This window comes from Euphorbia lathyris, chromosome 9, assembly GCF_963576675.1.
Source record: "Euphorbia lathyris chromosome 9, ddEupLath1.1, whole genome shotgun sequence".
NCBI lineage: Eukaryota > Viridiplantae > Streptophyta > Magnoliopsida > Malpighiales > Euphorbiaceae > Euphorbia > Euphorbia lathyris.
The window spans coordinates 57,458,117-57,482,700 of NC_088918.1; the positions used below are offsets into that span (position 1 = coordinate 57,458,117).

A 24,584-nucleotide genomic window follows, 5' to 3' on the forward strand; every position below is an offset into this window, starting at 1 on the left:
AAGAATTAAGATGATCAGGATGCAGTTCTGTTTGCCATGTTGTACTTTGTACTTGGCAGTGTGTTGGATAACACAGCCACAAAACAAGCTGCTCCTTGGGTTTTGGAACTTGCAGAATTTCCAAAACTGTTTAACGAGTTCTCGTAGGGTGTTGTGGCCTAGGATGAGACCTATAGGTCCCTTGTTAATGGTATGCTTGGTGGAAGAGAGAGACTGGATCAATTATGTGCTCATAGGGATGGAAAAAGGAAAGCCAGTGTCCCATATAACCTATATGATTTTGCACACGTATTTTAGGTATGATGTGTGTATATTCTATATATTAGAAATGTTAGTAATAAGCATAAATAATGGTTTACTTGGCCCAACATGCTCCTTGTTGCGCAGTTGCGGTACTTTCGCAACACTTGTTCACCGTACTTCTATAATACTTGTTCACCGTACTTCCGCAACCCTTGTTCGCCACACTTTCGCAACACTTGTTCGCGGTGTTATAGAAACATATAATGGCATCACATCGGGTTTATTCCATCAACAAAACTCTACGAATCCAACAATATCATTGTCCTCCACTATGGCTGCTAATCTTCCAAATGGTTTATTTGGACCGTATGTTGTGTGCATTGCCATATGTATGTTATGTGAGGTTGCATCAACATTCAATGAAGCGTAAATTCTCTCTCTTAACGTTTGATAATCAGTTGGCGTTGAAAAATGGAGCACCTTCGATTGACCATCAACGTATATCATTGTGTCTATGGGCCCATCTTTTTTCCATTCTCCATCCCAAGAAAGCATACACAAACAAGTATTCGGGGTGGACATATTTCTGCATTTCATAAATAATGAACTATATATTATTTGTAACTTAAAGAAAGCTATCGAAACATATCAATGAATATCGACATTTGGGACTATAACTTCGGTCGATATATGTCGATATCGACAAATATAGACATTGAAGACTATAACTTCGGTCGATATATGTCGATATTGAATTTGATATCGACAAATATCGACATTGAAGACTATAACTTTGGTCGATATATGTCGATATCAAATACAATATCGACATATATTGACCAATATCGATACGATGCAATATCATCATATCTGTCGATATTGATCAGAAATCGACCGATATCGACACTGTCGGGGAAAAATTTGAAACTAATGTTCCAACCAAAATGCATTTTCACATAACAATGCCACTGTTCTTGGGGTTCACACGACCAGGAAAAACATGAAAAAGGAAGAGAAACAATATACATTGGTTTTAGAGAAACAAACTGCTAGATCTTAACGATGAGACCAAAAACCAATGAAAAACTTACATGATTGTAGAAATCTTGTTGTATGAACTGTGGGTTGGATTGATTGTTATAGTATTCGTAGTCGTTCTGTAGATTGTTCTGTTCTTTAGAGAGAGAGAGCGCGCGCGAGAAAGAGAGAAAGACACAAAGTTCTGTTTAGAAAGAAGACGAGAGCAAAATTGGAAGTTGTCTGTTAAAATAAGTTAGTTTTGTAAATTTTTTTTGAAAGAAATTAGAAATGTAAACTAACCCCTAAAAGAGACTAGTTTAGTAATTTTCCCTATTTTAAATTAAAAGATTACGAAATCAATGTGTAAAAATCTAAAACATTAGTACTAAATGCAAAATGAAGTTAGTTTTTAGCCAATAAATGGGACAAGTAAACAACCGATTTGGACGGGGGCAAAGATGCTGCGTTTTATTGAAGAAAGCCTTTCCTAATATCAATGTTAGTACTAAAATAGTAATTAAATACTAATTAGCTCCTGCACACGCAGTCATTAGTTTGATTCACTGGTTCGCTGCTGGCCTTCTTCTTCTTCTTCCCAACAAATCTAAATGAAAAGAATCAAACTCTAAATGCTTCTTTCGATCTCAAATTGTTCATCCTAAAATCTCAATTCTGAAACCGCCATCGCCATGATGAAACAGCTACACAAACAAACAAGCGTTAATCACCGGCGAGACGAGGAGAATCCGAATTCCTACTCTCCTAAGGCCCTTAAACACCCAAGATCTTTCCCTAGATCTATTCATTACATCCTCAAGGAGCAGCGTCTTCTCTTCATCTTCGTCGGAATCCTCATTGGCTCCACTTTCTTCGTCTTTCAGCCCACTCTTTCTCGCCTTACTCCTTCTGACCCCCAACACTCCCTCTCTTCAATCTCTACTCGTACTGCCTTCGACTCTTCATCATCATCATCCTCCTCCTCCTCCTCATCCTCATCCTCATTCTTCCCCAAGCATTCCTTCGCTTCTCGAGTCCCTGCTGCTGTCGGTCGCCGTAGGTTGCGGATTGTTGTTACCGGTGGCGCTGGCTTCGTCGGAAGCCATTTGGTCGACAAGTTGATTTCCCGCGGCGATGAGGTTATTGTGATCGATAATTTTTTCACTGGTAGAAAGGAAAATTTGGTGCATCTATTTGGAAATCCTAGATTTGAGCTGATTCGCCATGATGTCGTCGAGCCAATACTATTGGAAGTCGATCAGATCTATCACTTGGCATGTCCCGCTTCTCCGGTTCATTATAAGTACAATCCAGTCAAGACTATCATATCCTTTTATTCAAATTTGTGATTCTTTGATATAAGAATTTATTATGATTTTTTTTTAATGTATTTAGTGTCATTTTTATGGCGATAATTTGGAATTGTTTTTTGCGGATCCTTGACTGTGAATCCTTCTTTACAAGACCAATGTGATGGGTACGCTTAACATGTTGGGTTTGGCAAAGAGAGTAGGGGCCAGATTTTTGCTCACCAGCACCAGTGAAGTATATGGAGATCCGCTTGAGCATCCGCAGAAGGAGACTTATTGGGGGCATGTAAATCCAATAGGTTAGCTGCTAATAACAAAACTTATATTGGATACGAGAGATGATGAAAGTAGTTAGTAGTTACTGATAACTGTATTTTCTTCTGAACTTGATATTGTTTAGGGGAGAGGAGCTGCTATGATGAAGGAAAAAGGACAGCAGAAACCTTAACTATGGATTACCACAGAGGTGATGATGTTGAGGTAAATGATTTTTGTTACCGAGTGTATTTAAGCTATTGTGACTTGTGATCATGCTCTTAATTATAAATGCTATTGCTCGGTCTTTTTGCATGTCTGTCTTTTGCTGCATATTAGATGATCGATGCTGTAAATAATTCAATGCAAAGGCAGCAATGCACCTTCCCCAGGTTTCTCCCATGTATAAAACATACAAGAACTCTATGTAATCAATGAATATATGACTTGTGTTCATCACATGTGCCCTTTTTTAAGGTGGTCCAATCTTTTAGTCCCTAAGTTTGAAACTTCAGGGGTGTATAACATACTAATGATATGACGTAGGAAACCTAAAATCTGTGGTTTAGCTATTACCTCAATGAATAATGCTACAAAAGGTTGAACAACTACTCATATGTATGTGAGTGAAAATATTGGTTGCAATCTATTATAAGAAAACAAGAACGATAGTAACTTTATAAAACATGGAGTCATAATGGGTTATGCGTACATTTGAGCATAAACTTCTTCAAATTATTTCATTCTTTCCCAAATTTCTCTATTTTTGGTGACACATAATGCACCTCAACTATTAATTTCCATTCACTTGGACAGTTTTTCTTGAACTCTAACTTGATGCTTCTAATATATGTAGTTTGAAACACTGAAAGTGTGAGAAAAATAAAATGGTAGATATACAATGAAAGAACAAAATAAACAGATTATAAGTGTATAAAAAAGTATAAATTTGGTGTATAATGGGTTCTAAAAATGAAATTGAGTGCATAATGGGTTGAGAAAATAGTTTAACAATATTAGTTGCATATTAATGCATTTTGTTTAGATAGAATGAAACACTTGTTGGAGATATAAGTATCCCTCACGATATGATAAATCGTGACTGCATGCGGAGAATTCAAAAGGGTGAAGTCAAAATGACATTAAATAAGATGAGATTGAAGAAAGCAGTAGGACCTGATGGCATCCCTATTGAGATTTGGAGATGTTTGGGAGAGAGAGAAATTGAATGGTTGACGACGTTCTTCAACAAAATTTGGAGAAACAATAAGATGCCATCAGAATGGAGGAAAAGTATCCTAATCCCTTTTTATATGAACAAAGGCGATGTCCAAGATTGTGCCAACTATCGAGGAATCAAATTAATGAGTCACACTATGAAACTTTGGGAGCAAGTGATCGAACCAAGGCTAAGGAGGACGGTGAAGATCTCGGAAAACCAGTTTGGCTTTATGCCAGGAAGATTAAGTATGGAAGTCATCCATCTAATGAGACAATTAATGGAGCACTATCAAAATAAGAAGAAAGATTTGCATATGGTTTTCATTGACTTGGAGAAGGCATATGATAAGGTACCAAGGGAAGTACTTTGGTGGGTCTTAATAAGGAAAGACATTTCGCAGAAATATATTGACATCATAAAGGACATGTATGAGGGAGCATGCACGAGTGTACGTACCAGTGTTGGGAAGACTGAAGAGTTCCCTATTACGATTGGAGTGCATCAAGGTTCCGCACTAAGCCCATTTCTTTTTACCATCGTTATGGATGAACTAACGAGTTCACTTCAAGATGGTATACCATGGTGCATGTTGTTTGCATATGATATTGTGTTGGTGGATGAGACGAAAGAAGGCGTGGAGAAGAAGTTGGAACTATGGAGACAAACTTTAGAATCTAGAGGCTTTAAGTTGAGCCGAAGTAAGACAATATTTGGAGTGTAAGTTTAGCGTCGATAGGAGTAAGGAGGCAGGAACAATCACCCTAGATGGGAGAGTTGTTCAGGCCTCGGATTGCTTCCGGTATTTAGGGTCTATTATCCAAACGGATGGAGAAGTAGATGAAGATGTTGCTCATAGGATGAAATCTGGTTGGGTGAAGTGGAAGAGTGCTACAGGTTTCCTTTGTGACCCCGACATGCCTAATAGATTGAAGGGAAAATTCTACCGCACGGCAATCAGAGTGTTGGACAGTGAAACACTGTCACATTCATAAGATGTCGGTGACGGAGATGCGTATGTTGAGATGGATGTGTGGTCATACGAGAAAGGATCGGGTGAGTAATGAAATAATTAGGACAAAAGTAGGGGTTACATCTATTGAGAATAAAATGAGGGAAAACCGACTAAGGTGGTTTGGACATGTAAGACGAAGAGCGCTTGATGCGCCGGTTAGGAGGACTGAAGAGTGGCAAAGGGATGTAATGGTGAGGGGTAGAGGAAGACCTAAGCAAACTTGGAGGAGGGTGATAGAGAGTGACATGAGTTTACTGGGGGATTGAGGAAAATATGGTAGTGGATAGGACAGAGTGGAAGGAGAGAATTTGTGTCGTTGACACGACTTGATTTCACGGTTTTATATGATGGTTCATGTTAGCCGACCCCGAATCATTTCGGAATTAAGAGTTTGTTGTTGTTTGTTTATTACTTTAATCATTTCACTCTATATTCTCCACTGAGCAAAACCTAGTGAATCAAATTATGGAAAATTTATGCAACCTTTTAAATTGCATTTTACTTACAACACTGAAAGATTACTATCCCTCAACGTGAAAGATTAGTGTGAACTTTGGGATTTGAGAGAGCAAGATCAAGATGTTTGAGAGACTGATTGAATTGAGCCTTCCAGGAAAGAGAAGTCATAGAAGTGGACTCAAAGGAACAGTTGTGGAGGGTCATAAGTTTGATTTTATCTATAGTTTGACCACAAGAAAAATTAGCTTTTAAGCAAATCAAAGTGCAGTTACAGAATTGCTAAGTGAATGGAACAAAAATATTAATAACCTGTATTGGGTTGTTTGGCATCAAACAGAGCTGTGAGCGCCTGATATTGTTAGGGTCATGATGGAAGCCTTAAACTAATTGAGTCATCATGTGAAAGGTGAAGAGTTAAAATATCTAGTACAGTAGCACTTACTTTTTCTTCATCATTTATGATACTACAAGCTACCCATAATATGGATAAGGGACTAGTGCTTGGATCCTAGGTTTTCCCGGTTGTTAAAACTCTTGACAAATGCAAGTAGTCTTAAACTGTTGTAATTTGATAGGCTGTTAATTATTAGATGGATAAAGGATGATGTTTGATTTTATGTTATTTAGATTTAGTTTTATTATTAGGCTATTAGTTTTATTTTGGGATTTAGATGATGATGTTTGATATTGTGTTATTAGGAATTAGGATTTTATTATTAGATTATTAGTTTAATTTGGTTTACAACTTTTGAAGTTAAACTAGTCAATTTGAGTAATAGTTTTGTTTTCTGTGTTTTTCTAATTTGTTTTTCACCTCTGTGCAAGAGGCGGTCACCTCTCGCCTCACCTTTGCCCTTATCGCCTAGACTCACCTTTCGCCTTTAAAAACTATGTTTTCAGCTCTTACTACGAGCAACATAGACAACTAGAACCTACTATCTTGTCATTGACTTTTGTTTTCTCTGTTTTTGAGTTCAATCACAAACTACGTTTCCCATATCCGTTTTTCTTCTGGAAATGATCCATCTAAGATGTTTACAAAGAGATGTGGAATTAAGAAAGTAAAAAAGTGTGAGGTTTGCATATGCAGATGGTTTGGTTCTATGTGGCATGACAATTAGTAGCTACAGCAAAGGTTAAATCAGATTATTAAGTAGTTGCCTCACATCATACTTTCTTCTCCCTTTGTTCTTAGACTGGAGATGACTATATTTAGGGATTCAAGGTGAGAATTTATCTTTTGTTCCTTTCACTTGATTTCTCAAACAGAAAAACATGCATATTCCCTACACTTCCACTCCACTATTTTATGTACCTTTGTTTCCCTTGTTGACAGAGTTTTGGAATGAAAACTAACTCAATCGGTACTAGTATAATGTATTTTGCATAGCTATAAATGATGTGGAATAGGCATGGTGAGTTGAGTCATGATATCTTGCTCATTTTTGAAGTCCATTTCTTGATGAGTCAAAATATGTTGCTGATTATTGCTTTTTTTTCAATACATTGTCTGATTTTTTAAATGTATTGAAAGCCATAAACTAAGTTACTCATCATGTGAAAGGCGAAGAGTTACAATATCAAGTAGTTTAGTACAGTAGTACTTATTTTTTCTTTGCCGCTCCATACTCGGATCAAGTAAATTGTTTCTACTACATTATACTTCGAATAAGTATGTTTTGGTTATGATATTTGGTAAGGTTATTTGGAGTAACATAATATAATTTGGGCTTCTTATCCCTACTGTAAGTGGACTGGTGAGATTAGAACTGTTTCAATTTCTTTTGCATGGAAATAATAACAAATGAAATGCAGGGAGATGAACATGAAGAGAGAGTTAGTATAGAGGTCAAAATGAGGAGTGTTCGTGGAAAATGGATAAGAAAGGCTTCTGCTGATAAATTTGTAATTACAATGAAACCACATTAAGTCAAATGATATATCCATATAAACAGAGGTAATGACATTGTCTGCATGTACCATGTAAAAGTACTTCAATAGTATATAGTATTGCCTATGCACTAACAGGAAGTGGTTAGTTGGCCTCTTAGAAAGCAGCAATTTTTTTCTAATATTTAATTTACTTTTCCCATAGTTGTCAAATCGAGATTCGACTAGTGAGTCAAAATCCTCATTTTGTGACTCGTGAATCGAATCGAATTGTAAGATTCGGTTCAAATTCATAATATTGAAAAAATAAAAAAAATTACCATGTTGAACTTAAAATATTATCAAATATTAGCCTAGAAATGCAATTTTCTTGTTGTCAACTTGATAATGATGGAATGGAACTAGTTTGAGTTGATAACTTGATAGGTAACAATCGGACTAGAGGAGAGTGAGTTTCATAGTTAGTGTTGTTGAAGTTTTTGATGAACGATGATGAAGATAATTTGCTTCTGATCATCTGTTGTTGCACCACGACAAAGCAAAGTGCCAAAGACGTTTTCTGAATGGGATGGGATGGGACTTGCGTATTGATTTGAAATTGGAAAGTCATGTATGTTAATGTGTGCTTGATTTGTTAAGGATTAATTATAATTAATTTTAGGGTTAAGGTGCAAAAATACCCCTAACGTTTTGGGTGAGGAGCAATTTTACTCCTAACGTCTAAAATGGTGCAATTTTACCCCTAATGTTTGTAGCCAAGTTTCAGACACTATTATAAAATACAGTCATTTTTTTTCTTTATTTTGCACCAATTGCATATCAATTTGTTCTAAAAAAAGGATATAATGTTTTTTGTAATTTAATAATAAAATTGGAGATTAATATTTATAAATTCGGTGAATTTTTTGAATTTTTTTTGTTTAATTCGTACAAAAGACAGTATATTTTTAATATTTTTTTCGTATTTTTTTCGCATCCCAACATATGTTTGTGATTTGTTACTGATAAAATAACGCATGTGTGAAGTGTAGATGACAAGATTCATGACCGAGAAGACAGTTTGATGAATTATTTCTCAAAATTGCCCAATTTATCAACGTTAGGGGTAAAACTGCTCTTGGCTTCCAACATTAGAGATAAAAATTGCATCATTTTAGACGTTAGGGGTAAAATTGCTCCTGACCCAAAATGTTAGGGATATTTTTGCACCTTAACCCTTAATTTTATTTCTTATTTTTTAATTTTTGATTAGTTCTTCTCCACTAATTTATTTCCTTCCTTCATTAGAGACTTCTAGTTTTCCTAAACTACAATTTGGAATCTGCTGTGGTAGTTTTTATCATGATTTTTTTAGCATATTTCATGAATAGGTGGAATTGGACCGATTCAGTCGATTCACCGCTGATTCCAGCGATTGACATCCGATTCTGTTATAATTTAGATTTCTTCCTATAGATCTGCCTCAAAATAGAGCTGAATCGATTCGAATTGTAAGATTTTGTTATAATTTAGATTCTCCCTATAGATTCAGCTCGAAATAGAGCTGAATCGAATCATAAGATTCTAGTCACAGTGACTTTTCCTTTATTTTCTCTGCTTTATTCCCTCGCCTTTTTTCATTCTCAGTTCATGTGCTGTCATTTGAAATCTACTACTTCGAATGGCACAATATTTTCATCTCTTACTATGAGCAACCTAGACAACTAGAGCCTACTGCCTTGTCATTGACTTTTGTTCTCTCTGTTTTTGAGATAAGCCTGAGTTTGGTATGAAAACTAACCCAATAAGTACTAATATAATGTGTTTTGGCGTAGGTATAAATGATGTGAGAAAATATAGAGGTGTTAGGGTAGGCAAGGTGAGATGAGTTACAATATCTTCCTCATTTTTCAAGTACATTTCTTGTTGAGTGAAAAAATATTGCTGATTACTGACCAGAGATACAATCAATTTCTAAGTATTCTTCTAAGCTTCGTCGTCCTGGATATATTATTATATTTTTGAGATCAATTTTCAATATGATACAACTTGTTCAATTCTATGCTGGAAGGATATTGGTATGATGAAATTTTCTATCCTTGTCTCCATGTAGTGGTTGTCTTGCCCATATTTTTGCAATTTTTCTGATGGTTTAGAATGGATTTTTTAAAAAAAAATTATTTTCTTCTCTTCTTGCAGGTGCGAATTGCTCGCATTTTTAATACCTATGGGCCTCGTATGTGCTTGGATGATGGCCGTGTTGTCAGTAATTTTGTTGCTCAGGTATGACTTTTAATTTGATAATTTGGCATTTAGTGGTGTAAATTAAATTAGCTGATGCTTAGAATGCAGGATATATAGAAATTCATTTTCTCTGACTACCTAAGAATGGTACAGGCTATTCGTAAACAACCTTTGACTGTCTATGGTGATGGGAAACAGACCAGGAGCTTTCAATATGTTTCTGATCTGGTATGTCATAGATTATCTCCAATGAATTTTGATTGTGATATGATTTTGTCCTAGACTATCTGGACCTGGTTTTTCATTATCAGCTGTGATACGGAATTCTGAGAAGAGGTTTCAAATTTGTTACAAAATCTCTTATAGATGTGTATTTTTCATCTGTCTTGTGATGTTTCAACAGAGAAATTATTGTTCTGTTAAGTGGCATCTCCCCAGGGAGAGAGGCCATGTTAAAATCCTGGGAAGAACACCTAGTGGGAGGACTTTAACCTTAATGTTCCCGGCTCGAGTTTTACTAAAAAAGAAAAAAAAATTGATCTAGTATTTCTGAATGACAGGTTGATGGACTGGTGGCGTTAATGGAAAATGAGCATATTGGGCCTTTCAATCTTGGCAACCCAGGGGAATTCACTATGCTGGAACTTGCTGAGGTTTGCCTCTCTTTGAATTTATTAATATGATTAGTTTGTGGATAGTCAATATTTTTTATTAATATTTTTACTGTTGCATACACGAACCAAATGATTAGTTTGTGCAGTAAAGAGAGATCAGCTTCTGCTTACGAGTAATGAGTATCACCGTATAAGCGTGTTTCAATCCTTCTGAAAATTGGTTTTATTTGAAAATGTAGGTTGTGAAGGAAACAATTGATTCAAGTGCCACAATAGACTTCAGACCAAATACTGCTGATGATCCGCATAAGAGAAAGCCTGATATCAGCAAAGCAAAACAGCTGCTAAACTGGGAGCCAAAAATTTCATTGAGAGATGGACTTCCTCTTATGGTGAATGACTTCCGGAATCGCATTTTGAATGAAGATGAAGGAAAAGGGCTTTAACTGAAATGACTTCCGAAACAAGTATGTATAGTGTGAAGTCTTCATTACTTTTTACCTTCTCTTTCATAATCTACGATCCTTTGAAAATATAGCAACGTGCCTACAGCGAATGTATCAATGATCTTCCCAGATTATGTGCTTTTCAGCACAAATTTTTCAAATTCCCATTCTTTAATAGCTTTTATGATTTCAATTTTTGGAAAAAGGAAAAAAGTAGCTTGTATTCCCACTTCCATGTATCAAGAGAAAATGGACAACATGAAATATCTTTTGGTCTGTTTCAGATATCTAGTTATATTTCCATGAAGTTCTGAATCTTTTAGTAGTTATAACATAAAATATCTTCTGCCTTTCTTTTTTTTTTTTTTAATAAATTTTACACCTTTAAACATTTAACCCTTGATAAGATTTACAAATTGAGCCATTGACCAAAGGGTTAAATACATTGATCAAAGGTTAAATTGTACTATCTAAAGATTTAATGTGTAGATTTATAGATGAAGAAGAGGTCAAGAAAAAAGTTTTCAGGGTTTTAGAATGCTTTATTTATGCATATATATGTATATGGTGGTTATGCTTTTTAATGGTTGAATTCGTATGGCAGTGATTGTCTTAATAGGGGACCATATATACTTATTGATTGAAAGCAAAATAAATTAAAGGTGCTCACCACTTCCAACAGTTTTCTTCTTTGACCTTTCTCATTTAAAATTATATACACTATAGCATAAGATATTTTTTAAGATATAAGATGCAAAAATTTCTAAACATTGACCAATTTTACTTCTAATGTAATAATTAATATATTTATACAAAGTTTGAGAAATTTTACCCCTAATTACAATTATATTCTATGTAGTCATTAATTTTATTATTTGTACTCCATGCGTGTGATGTTATCACTTATTTAAAGGTACGTGCATACATGAACATGCTTGCTTCTTTGATCTGATATGGAAGATGAGATAAAAAAAAAAAATTAACATTACACACATGTGGAGTGGAGATAATAAGATTAATGATAGTGTAGAGTGTTCCGTTAATAATGATTGAAAATTAATCTAACTTTTAGATGTTAGGGATAAAATGGTCCAACTTACTTTGATAGGAGTATAATTGTGTTGTTTATGACGTTAGATATAAAATTGTTCTTTGGTGTAACATTGGAGGTATTTTTCTACATTATAACTATTTTTTTTCTTCTCTAATGAATTACCAGAATTATTTTCTCTTGATTAGTGGAAAAAAACAAGAAAAACTAATTATTTGTTATTATTGGAATAAATTAAAGATAGTAAAAAAATTTTTGGAACTATCTATATATCCGTGGAGCATTTGGTTACTTGGAAAGGCAATGCCACAATCACAAGCATCATTATTTTTGTGCTAGTAAATTATACTTTTGTATATATACAAAGAGCTGCTCAATATAGAAAGTGGAAATAATCATTCTCACTTGATTAAGGTGCATCTTCAAGAAGTTAATTTAATGATAAAACAAAAGAAAGAATAAAGGCTTAATCCTAACCTGATGTAGTTGTCTAAAAAAAGTAAATTGTCATTCTATACTTCGAACTTATTTTCCTTTTGAACACCTATTAAATTTCTGAACTTTTCAAGTGATATATTTGCTCGCAAGACTTGCTTACAATAATTTAGGGACCTCTGAACTTGTTTAATCAATTTTTTCCAAATTTTATCTTGTTCTATTAAGTAGATTTTAGAGTTTCAATGGATCACTTTTAGTAAGTTTAGAGAGTAAAATATGATGATTTTAAATTATAAAGGGCAATTGAATTTTATTGATAAAATGTATTCCATGAAGAATAAAAAAATTTATAAATAGGAGAAAGATAATAAAGAATCGTGTTGAAGTTGGAAATAATAAAGGAAGAATATATAGAAAAGAAGAAAGCAAATTTTTACAAGTATCTGATTCTTCTGGTAGTGAAGTGAAGTGAAGGATAGAGTTTGTGGGAGAGAAGGAAAGTGACTTTGTGTCTCATCCACCCACACTAAAGCAAATGCCAAAAAAATCCCAAATCTTTTAGTATCTGGCACCATATGTTCCCATTAGAATTTTTTAATATATAATTTCCATCACCAAAATTCATTTTATCTTGGTCCCAATAAAAATAATACAATAATGTTGTACCAGTGAATTATAATCGGTATCTTTCAAGTATTAGAAATAGAATATTAATTTCATAAATATATATATTTTTTAAATTAAAATCATCTAATTTTTGTATTTGATTTCTCTTTGCAGTATTTTTTATCTGAATTCTAAAAACAACAGATATTAAAAAGAACATGTGCACGTAAGCTACAATTTTTTCACCGGGGGTTTAAAAATAAAAAAATGTCTAGTTTAGCTTTACTAGGTTATGTTGATGCGAGAAATCGAAAAAGAAAAAGTGAAAGAAATTGACCGAGTTAGATTTGGTGGCATGTAGTTTATTATTATGAGTCCTTTTGGGTAGCTGTTATTATTGGAATCTGGTAAAAGACCATAAGAGAATCAAATGTAAAGTTGGATGATTTTGGTGTTAAAATATTAAGTTTTATGTCATTAGTGTCCATTCCTGATACTTGGAGGCAGTAAATACTGACAAAGATACCTATCAAGTCTTCAAATATTTCGTTATTTATTTCACATAGATGTTCTATTTTTTTTTTTTTGAAAGGTGGACATTCCAATTAATAACTCTAAAAACCAAATCCAACTATTAAAATCTCGTTTTCCATTATAGCCAAACAGTAGAAAATATTTATTTTCCAACATGTGTTTTTCTTATCCAATATTTTCCGATATCATATTAGTTAACTGAGATAAGATAAATATTGGTGATCTTGTTGAAACAAATGTCAAATGCATATAAAATGAAAGTATGAAATGAATGAATGGATTGTGAAAAAAGAAGCAGAAAATTTACCGTTGCAATGTCTGTCGTATTGAGAGTGAAAGACAAAAGAGTCTGAGCATGAAATTAAATAGAAATGATATATGGACAAATATCTTATAAATTAAGCATTTAATCAGTAGGCCACTCTGCCTGCAGTTACAGCTGGTGCTTTTTTAATGCCCTGCTAAGTACTCACTTACTATTATTATTTAATCAAATCAACACACTTGTGTAAATGGAAAATCCCCCGTGACCTCAAAACATATTGCTTCCAGTTTAAGCTTCGGTTTTGTCGGAACTTAATTCTAAATAGTAGATAAAAAAATGTTTGGTAAAAATTTAGAATATTTATTTTTAACGGAACAATCAATTATGATGTATTTTTCAGTAAAGTAAACATCAAACAAATCGTTCAAAGACTTAATACATTAAAAATATTCTATTGATCGTCTATAGATTTTGAAAGGGGTAAAAGATATATTTAAGCAAAAAAAAAAAAAAAAAAAGCAAAAGATATATTTAAGCCATGTCCAAATTCAATATGTTATCCATACGAGGTCAGGAGTTGGAGCATCCATTAGTTATCGGATAATTCTATATGTATAAATCTTTAGTTTTATTAGATTACCTATTAAAAATGGCTAAATTTTAACGGAATAAGAAATCAAATTTTAAATCTGATAAACAGATATTCAACTCTTTACCGTTCTAACCAATCCAAAATTCTTTCAGTTAAAAGTTAGAGTAATAGATAGAGTGGAAGTTAGCTTTATATTTTTCATAATATTTATTTTGGTTTGGAAAAGGAAAAAGTTAGGTATAATATAGAAGAAGAACAAAGGCACTTTCATCCATTTAAAAGAGTAGGAAAAGGTGGTTGCATTGCATCTCATAAAGCTCAGCTTTTAGAGTGTTCTATTCTCTTCTCTCATGTTGCCAAAAATATAAGAAATAATATCACTTTCTTTTACATGTTAATCTTTAGTTTAACTTTAATTTGATTAAAGTTACTCTCATACTGTCTTAGTTACCAGTTTGAGCTTTTTCTACGGACTTAAATGAGAACTCTGAGTTAAGCTGAGCACGGATGATAAAGATTTTTGAACCAAACCGAATATCTAAATAAAAAGATTTAGATTGAGTGGTTGATTTTTTTTAGAATCCAACTAAATTGTAGTACTGTTGATTTACATCAAATATAAATTTAGAGAATTTTAAATCTCACTATTAAGAAAATATTTTGGAGATCCTTGAACTAGATTGAATAACTGAATACTGAATATTGAATTAAATTGTATTATTGACTCTCATTAAGTATAATTCTATCTCTTCCAAAAAAAAAAAAAAGTATAATTCTACGAATTTTTACATTACCTAACTAATCTAACTCTAATTCTGAACCTTCACATATGAAAATGTATCAAAAGAAATAATAATAAAAATTATTCTTTACACCTTACCAATTTAAACTTTTAAAGTAAATGTTGTTTTTCACAATTAGTGCTCGCAATTGTTAGTTTGATCACATATTATAATATTAAAAAAGAAATGTGTATCCTTAAGTTAGTATGTTGCCCAAAAGTGGAGGACAAGTCAATTTTTCTTATTTAAAAATATTGACCGTTACCCGTAAATTATATTCGCCTGCTTCTTTATTACAGAAAAACACGATAAAATGTTACTTTAATCTATCGGCATCCATATACTTTCCACCTTAACGTATATTTTTTATATATATATTTCAAAGCATGTACTTATATAGTTCTAAAAAAAAAGCATGTACTTATATTATATATCAAGCTAAGTAAAAGGATCAAAATTTGCTTTTCTGCCTAAAAATATCTAAAAAATAAAAATCAGAACTACTATTTAACAATTCTAACAATTTCTGTTTGGTATATGATATTTTATATTTATTTATTTATTTATTTATTGTTTACATTAATTAAACTAATAATCATTTTCATAAATAAATTTTTATTAAAAGAATGTATAAGATGCAAAATATATATTTTTTTGGTGATCCAAAATTTTATTGATGTATAACAATTCTATATTTATATTTTTACTATTTTTTATATTAATTTAATCTATATTATAATTATTATATTAATAATTAAATAATAGTAAAAACATAATATAAATATTTAAGGGGTGTTTGTTTATTCCATTTTCTCATCTTGCTTGTCTTTTCCTGTTAAAAATAAAAGTTTTAAATGTTGAAATAATAAATTTATAATTAATAGTCTTTATGTTAATTGTTATTAAGTAATTTTAGAATAACTTATGAGAAGTTATGTGGTGTTAAGTTACACTCTTAATTAGTCATTAAGAGTTATTAAATTTATTTATTAGGTTTATAATAGTTACATTTCATGTACTTTAAATTAAGTAGTATTTTTCAACGGGATGTAAATTTATTTTTTTTTTTTTTTCGGAAAAGACCTTTAATAAAAGGGAATCAAATAAATAGAGGAGAAATTTTGTTATATGTCCGCACCATATAATTTATGCGTGAAGCTAATAGTACCTTACATTTTAATTGAATTACTATAGGAAAACATAAAAGGAGAGTAGAGAAGTAGGTCTACTCTTCTATATCAAAGATATGAATTCCTGTGCTTCTCAAGCTTCAACGGCCGTATGCATGAGCCTTGATCAACCCTCCTCTTCCTCCTCCTCTTCCAATCAATTCGGCGGCCGAACCATCGACCGTCACAATCCGATTATCAGAGACCTCAGAAGAACTCCTAAAACTCTATCATTGCCTCCTTGTACTTCTCAGCCACCGCCTATTAATCCTCAACCTTATCGTCTTCTTCAAAAGACTACCAAAGAGCAGATCACTCAGAAAATCTCCAGAAAATCAAACGCTAAAAAAGACAAGAAAAGCTCTTCCAATAAACGGCCGACGAGTGAGGATGGCCGTAAGAAGAAGGATTCTAGTACTCCGGCCGCGAGAGATGATGTAATTGTTAAGAAAAATTGGGGAAAAAGCGTTAGTGATTTGATAACACCGCCTGGATCGTCGAGATATTTGTTGAGTGAGAAGGATTTGATTGAATATGATCCAGTTTTGGCATTGGTTGCTCCTCCTCCTCCTCCTCCTCCTCAATCGGCGATTACTCATAATCTCCATTCATCTTCGTCTTCGTCTTCTTCCACTTCTAACTCCTCTCTCCGACCTTCCACTCAGGTGTTTGTTCTTTTCCCCAACCACTCATTTCTTCCGTTTTAATTTTTTCTATTAATTTCACATTAATTAATTTTTGTAATTATTTAGCAAATAGGACCACTCGTTTCAAATTAATTTAATTAAATTGGATCGGAAGTGCAGGTTGTGGTATTAAAAGTGTCACTGCACTGCAGAGGCTGCGAAGGAAAAGTGAGGAAACATATATCCAGAATGGAAGGTACCTACCTGCCTTTTCTATTTACAGCAAATCAAAAATATATATATTTTTGTGATTTCGTGCATTTAGAAATACGTTTCTATACTTCTTCTTCAAAAAAAAAAGAAATACGTTTCTATACAGATTTTTCACTGAAATCGTCAATAATCAGAATTGTCATATCATTTTCTTTAAAATGAATTACTATATGTTAAAAGTGCTACAAATGAAAATGAAAAAAACTACTGAAATTTTGTTTTGAGTGTTTGCTAAGCAAGTTAATTTGAAAAGTTTATTTTGTAAATGGAAAAAACCTCATATGTGTAACATCTTTACAATTGCGTGGAATCACTTGTTTCATTTGATTTTGAAGATTAATGAAGAAAATGAAAGGGTAAATTACACTATGGTCATTGAACTTTGTCTATTTTAACATTGTGGCTATTGAACTTCAATTCTTAAGAGTATGTAAACTTTACACTTTTTAATATCGGTGACCACTCAACGTTAATCAAGTCCTCAAAATGATCGTTAACGACCTCAAAATGAAAATATTCAAGAATTAAAATTGTTGAGAACGACATTTACCATGAAATCACATTTTTTTGAAGCTTTCTCTCTTTAAAAAAATCAGTTTCTCTCTCCTAACCAAACAACACCTAAATGACATCAAAACGAAAATTTTCAAGAATTAAAGTTCTTTAGAATATCATTAACTCTTCGAATTATTTTCAGTGGTCGTTTTGAGGCGTTGAGTGGCCACCAGTGTTAAAAAGTGTAAAGTTCAGTGGCCATAATATTAAATGGGTAAAGATCAATGACTATAGGTGTAATTTACCCGAAAATGAAATATATATTGGATTGGATGTTATAATGAGAATATATAGTTGTAAAACATAAGGCATGAATTGATGGTGTTGTTGATCAGGTGTAAAGTCGTTCAACATAGATTTTGCAGCGAAGAAGGTGACAATAGAAGGAGAAGTGACACCATTAGGTGTATTAGCCAGTGTATCCAAGGTTAAAACTGCTCAATTTTGGACTCCTCCATCTCTCTCTACTACCAAATAAACTTTTCATCATTAATTTATGCTTCAGTTTAGTGTAAATCCTATCTTATTTTCTTAGTGTGAGGGCATGAACAAGAATATTAATTTGTTGACCATTTTCAAATCTTTCTTAGTAAACTAAAGCACTGTGATTATGCTAGAATTGGGCTTCCCTATGTCATGTTTAATTAGTTTATTACTTTATTATTATTCCCTAGAAAATGACCCCAGAAAGAATATATTCCAGAGAATGCATGCGTTGTGTTGTGCTTAAAAATAAAAATGAAAATAAACAATAAATCTATCTGTATATACAGTGAATGCAGAAATTTGAATTCATTAATGTTGTAGTTGAGGAAAATATCAGTTGAAAGAAGTCAGAAAAAAAGGCTGTTGCTGTTATTAATACTTCTTCCCAAACACCAGAAAGATAGAAAAGGATGGCCATGTGTTAATACTGTTTCTTTTCTTGCATGCGCTTCTTTAATATTCAAAAACCATGCGACACCTCTAATTATTCTAATTTTAGTCAACTGGTCTCTCATCTTTTATTTTAAGACATCAAACTCCATATTTATTTTTATCACATTAAACTCTAGTTAAAAATCATTACTCCTTTGATCTGTATCTCATATACAAAATTTCTTTCGTAATATGCAAAATTCAAACGCAAATAAAATGAATATCATTTTGTTAGTAGTTTTATGGTTAAAGCTGTTATTATGAGTTTAATGTATCCAAAAATAAAAATCAAAGTTTAATGTACTGATATAAAGATTTTGGTTTACTACATATTAGAGCTCCAAATCTTTTTAATTATTTTCTTATTACCATAATGTTTGTCATTAAGGTTGCAAATGCTGTAAGGTAGGGATGGAAATGCTTCTCCTACTCTCGTTTAGAAGGAGAATCTTCGTCTATGAGATAAGGAAAAAATTGATCCTTCTCGTAGGGATTTGGATTTGTGTTAGGTATCTATTTAGCATTACTTAAATTTGGATAACGATCTCAAAATGAAAATTTTCAAAAGTTAAATGATATTTTAAGCAACTTAAATTCTTAAACTCTTTAGGTTTGAGGTCATTTAGAAGTTGTTTTTTTAATGAGAGATAAAGTTAATGTTTAGAGAGAGAAAACTTTAAAAATAATAATTTTGAAAAATAAAAAATATGGTTTCATAGTAAATATGATATTAAACAATTTTAATTCTTGAAAATTTTCATTTTGAAGTCGTTATCGGTCAAATTTAACCCTAAGATAAATATAATCTAAAAAAATATTAGTATATTTGATAAAAAAATACATCAATCACAATTAATAAGTAATATATCAATTAGTCAAATATAAAAATAAATGAAATATTATTTAAATATAGAAAATAAATATCTAAAGTTTATATAAATATATTATTTTAGAAATATTTATGAAGCCACGTGGGGAGTGAGGATGGGATGAAGATTTATGTGAGGTGGGATAGAGGTGTCCATCCATCCCCATTCCAACCTCATCTCTGGGAATTTTTCTCCTTCCCTGTCCTATTAGAAAAATTAGTAGAAATTTTTAGTTGAACTGAATCTCCATTAAAAAAAATAATAATAATACTAATAGATAATCGGCTATACATCTACAACCCTATCCGTCATATAGGAGGCTCATTTAAGCCACACCATACCCATGCTAATTCACGTTCATGCTATGTAAATTTCTGAGACATTATTGGATTTTGGCACATTCGATGATAAAGTCAGTAGTAGTAGTATAATGAAAGATTAATAGATATTGAAAAGAGAAAAATATTATTAGCTTACCTTTAAAGATGTCCTATAAGGTATATATACTCCCTTTTGTAATGTGCTTGCTTTAATTGGGGCAAAACTCTATGTAAATTTCTTTTAGATAAAATAACATTAATTGAAAAAAATATGTTTTAGTATATAATTGCTATTCGATACAAAATGTCTTAAAAAAAAAAAGAAAAAACTTCTAATGCTAATTAGATCGACGATTACGAGGTGGCAATTGACATCTATGATCTGTCATAGTTTGAAAACGATCTGCTATCTCTACCTATACTGCTTCTTTTTAAGGTTAAGGTGCAAAAATACCCCTAACGTTTTGGGGTCAGGAGCAATTTTACCCCTAACGTCTAAAATGGTGCAATTTTCCCCTAATGTTTGTAGCCAAGAGCAATTTTACCCCTAATGTTGATAAATTGGATCAATTTCAGACACTATTATAAAATACAATCATTTTTTTTCTTTATTTTGCACCAATTGCATATGATATAATATTTTTTTGTAATTTAATAATAAAATTGGAGATTAATATTTATAAATTTGGTGAATTTTTTAAATTTTTTTATCTAATTCGTACAAAAGACAGTATATTTTTAATATTGTTTTATTTTTTTCACATTCCAATATATGTTTGTGATTTGTTACTAATAAAATAACGCATGTGTGAAGTGAAGATGACAAGATTTATGACCGAGAAGACAATTTGATGAATTATTTCTTAAATTGATGACCCAGTTTATCAACGGTAGGGGTAAAATTGCTCTTGCCTTCCAACATTAAGGGTAAAATTGCACCATTTTAAACGTTAGGGGTAAAATTAATGATATATGAAATTGACCTAACTTATAATGTTATGAGTAAACTTGCTAATTGCTGCCAATGTTATGAGTAAAATTACATCATTTTAAACGTTAAAGGTAAAATTGCTCCTAACAGTCACCATTAGAGTATTTTTACACTTTATCCCTATATTTTACTAATTGTAGCATTGTACTTGACATTTATATGCTTTAATTTCTTAAATGTTGTAGATATCCAACATAACTTTCTATAATTGAGAGAATTTGTGATATCCAAGGTGACAATTTCAGATTTTAAATAGCAATTTTCTAAAATGCAGCCCATTAAGGTTGGATAACATCTTTTGGCATTCAGTATGCTTAGGTTAAAAATTCAAAAGTAATCAACCTATATTTTTTTTTATAACAATGCTAATCTTTTAAAATTAGTTTTTTTTTTTTTAGTCATAAATTTCTTATAATTTTTATAAAATAAAATTTATTTTTTTAGCCTTACGAGTAAAAATTGAGTTTGAAAAAAAAAAAAAACTTCAAAAGGTTGAGAATGATAAAGAGTTAGTTTAAAGTAATTAATAATGATAAAATTCAAATAAAATTCAAATCACATAAAATTTTTTATGGGAAAATAAAGCTTCATCAGATTTAATCTTATGATTTTTTTTTTTTTTTTTTGAATCAAATCAGTGAACTTGAATTAAAGAGAAGAATCATTACATAACGCGTCCTCTAACCAACTAGGGACGGTAAAAGCAACATAAGCATTAGCATTGGAAAGGGCGTGTTTCGCTACAACATGAGCCACCCCATTCGCTAATCTTAGAATAAACGAAACCCGAAAATTAGGCTTTTCAGCAATGATACGTCTACAATCAGTTATAACAGCTCCATACTCCGACATATCAATCTTAGACGAGATTAGACTGTCCGTTACAGCTTTAGCGTCCACCTCAAAATCAACTCGATCATAATTAAGGGAGCTTACCCACACAAGTGCGTGTCTTAGCCCAACGGCTTCCGCCAAACTCGCAGGAACAGTCCCCAAGTCATACGAAGATCCTAGCGCCACGAACTGTCCATCTGACCGGCGAATAACAGCCCCGGAACCGTAACGCTTCTCCTGTGCAAACAATGATGCGTCAACGTTGCATTTGATCACGCCAGGAGCCGGACGTCACCAACGTCTTGGAGCAGAAACACCAGGTCGAGCCGAGCGAGAATCCGCCTTGTTGAAATGCCGCCAATCGTGGATATATTGCACCGAAGCATGAACAGCAGCAGTAGGTAATGCTGTACCTCCATTCCATAGAATATGATTACGAGCAGACCAGATCGTCCATAGTACAGCAGCAACGCTAGTTACAGACTCCTCCGATCCATAAAGACAGAGCCGCAGAAACCAATCACTAACGGAATTAGCTGGAGAAGCATTTTCAGTTACATTCGCCACTCGCCAGCAGGTATCAGCAAATAAACACCCGAAAAACAAATGTTCATCATCTTCAGAATCTTGCAAACAGAAAACACAGGTTAAGGGAACACCAACATTTCGTCCGTTGAGACGACATCGGGTTGGCAAGCAATGTACACATAGCCTCCATAGGAACAACTTAAACTTAGGCGGAATATCTAGAATCCATAGCCGCTTCCATGCCCCCGCCCTCCAATCTGTCACCCGTGTTTCTTGCAAACACTTATACCCTGATTTAGACAAGTAAACCCCATCCTTAGTCCAATTACAAATCAAACAGTCCCCCTGCACATGATATGGTAATACGATTTTGAACACTTCCTCCGCGTCACCCGGATTTAACACCCCCTCAATTCGTCCCCTATCCCATACACGCACATCTTCAGCCATTAAATCAGACACACGGAGGTTTTCCAACCCCGCAATGATAGGTGATTGGACCGTAAAATCCATACAATCCTTAAGCCATGGGTCATTCCACACAGATACAGCAGCCCCATCTCCAATCTTCTATCGCAAGCCTTTTCGCAGAACCGACTTAGCCTCCCACACACTCCTCCAAACATAACTAGGATTATTGCCTAATTTGGAGGTAAAAAATGAGTCATTCTTAAAATATTTGGCTTTGAGAACCCGACTCGCCATAATATGTGGTTTCGAAATTAACTTCCACCCTTGTTTACCTAAAAGGGAGATGTTAAATTCTCTCAAATCCCGATAACCTAACCCGCCATATTCCTTAGCCTGACACAGCCTGTGCCAACTAAACCAATGCATACATCTACCCCCACCACTCTTCGTACCCCACCAGAATGAATTCATCATTCTCTACAACTCCTCACAAGTGGCTTCAGGTAAAAGAAAAGTGCTCATACAAAAAGAAGGCAATGCCTGAGCAACAGATTTTAACAGAACATCCCTACTAGCCATTGAAAGAAATTTGAAACTCCAACTACCAAATCGCTTACGGAACCTATCCTTAAGGAATCCAAAAATACTAGTCTTAGACCTCCCTATTAAAGAAGGGAGACCTAAGTAACGCTCAGTATTCAGAGGGGAATGCACATGTAATAAATTGCACACCTGATCACGAACAGCAGCAGCCACATTGCTACTGAAAAATATGCCCGATTTCTGCAAATTCACTGCTTGACCAGAGGTGGCCTCATAATCCAGCAGAATATCCTGAACCACAAGACACTTTCAACAGATGCATTAGAAAAGAGGAAGTTATCATCAGCGAAAAACAGGTGAGATATACTAGGCGCATGCCTTGCAACACGACAGCCATGTAATAGATTGGCATGTTCCGCTTTCTTAATTAAACCAGATAGTACCTCAGCACATAAAATAAATAAATAAATAAGGTGATAGCGGATCCCCTTGCATTAATCCCCTTTGTGGAAAAATAGGACCAACAAACTCCCCATTGACAGAGACCGAATACTTAACTGAACCAACACACATCATGATCCACTCACCCTAAGTCGTGTGAAAGCCCATCCGTACCATTACAGACTTCAGAAATCCCCAGTCAACTCTTTCATAGGCTTTGCTAATATCAATCTTTAAAGCCACCTGCCATTGATTTCCCCTATTCTTCCTTTTCATATAATGAATTGCCTCAAATGCAAGCTGAACACTGTCAACAATTGACCTCCCTTGGACAAAGGCCGACTAAGTATCCGATATAATGTCAGGAAGGATCACTTTCAACCGATTGGCTAACACCTTGGCAACAATTTTGTACAAAATATTACACAAAGAGATAGGCCTCAAATCTGTCATCTTTTCAGGCTTCTCGACCTTAGGAATTAACACAAAGAGATAGTATTATTTGTCACCAAATGTGGAAATGGAGGAATGAAGAGTTATTTGCTGAGAAGACTGTCTTTATTCCTGACCTCCGGTTTTACTTCTCGAAAAAACTCTCTGTTATTACAAAGAGTTTTGAAGGAGAGCCCCTGGTTCACCCCTCCCCGGTTAAAGAGGTCCAGTTAGTTGGTTGGAGGAAGCCCAGGGAAGGGGTTGTCAAGTTGAATACGGATGGCTCCTGCCTTAGTAATGGCAGAATTGCTGCTGGTGGAGTTCTTCGGGATGCTGGTGGCGCCTGGCTGGCTGGGTTTACCCATAACTTAGGTACGGGCTCCTCCTTTACTGCAGAGCTCTGGGGGATCTTGTCTGGCATTAAACTCGCCATTCGCATGGGTGTTAAAAGACTTTCGGTGGAGTCTGACAATTTGGAGGCTATCAACAGGATTTCGGATAGACAGACTGTTTGTCTTAAGAGTCAGAATCTCATTAAAGCCATCTTGAGGCTTCGTCCTGCCTTCGATTCTCTTACCTTCTCCCATATTTATAGGGAGCAAAACCGCGTGGCGGATCGCTTGGCAGCTGCTGGGCATGGGGGGATGTTAGGTGTTTCTACCCTTTCCGTTCCTCCTTCTTTTCTGTTACCTTCTCTTCTTGAGGATAGGATTGG

General features: G+C 33.6%; 2 protein-coding genes across 2 annotated transcripts; both read left to right on the top strand.

Annotated features, from left to right (window-relative positions):
- Positions 1–1,742: 1,742 nt before the first annotated feature.
- LOC136205119 (UDP-glucuronic acid decarboxylase 1) lies at positions 1,743–10,998 on the top strand. The gene is made up of 7 exons (XM_065995603.1): positions 1,743–2,585; positions 2,722–2,869; positions 2,971–3,050; positions 9,587–9,670; positions 9,785–9,859; positions 10,192–10,284; positions 10,485–10,998. Exons 1-7 carry the CDS (start codon positions 1,953–1,955, stop codon positions 10,689–10,691), a joined length of 1,320 nt encoding a protein of 439 aa, XP_065851675.1. The 5' UTR covers positions 1,743–1,952; the 3' UTR covers positions 10,692–10,998.
- A 5,101-nt stretch (positions 10,999–16,099) lies between these two features.
- Positions 16,100–18,201, top strand: LOC136205118 (protein SODIUM POTASSIUM ROOT DEFECTIVE 2). The gene is made up of 3 exons (XM_065995602.1): positions 16,100–16,793; positions 16,935–17,010; positions 17,918–18,201. Exons 1-3 carry the CDS (start codon positions 16,206–16,208, stop codon positions 18,058–18,060), a joined length of 807 nt encoding a protein of 268 aa, XP_065851674.1. The 5' UTR covers positions 16,100–16,205; the 3' UTR covers positions 18,061–18,201.
- Positions 18,202–24,584: the final 6,383 nt, after the last annotated feature.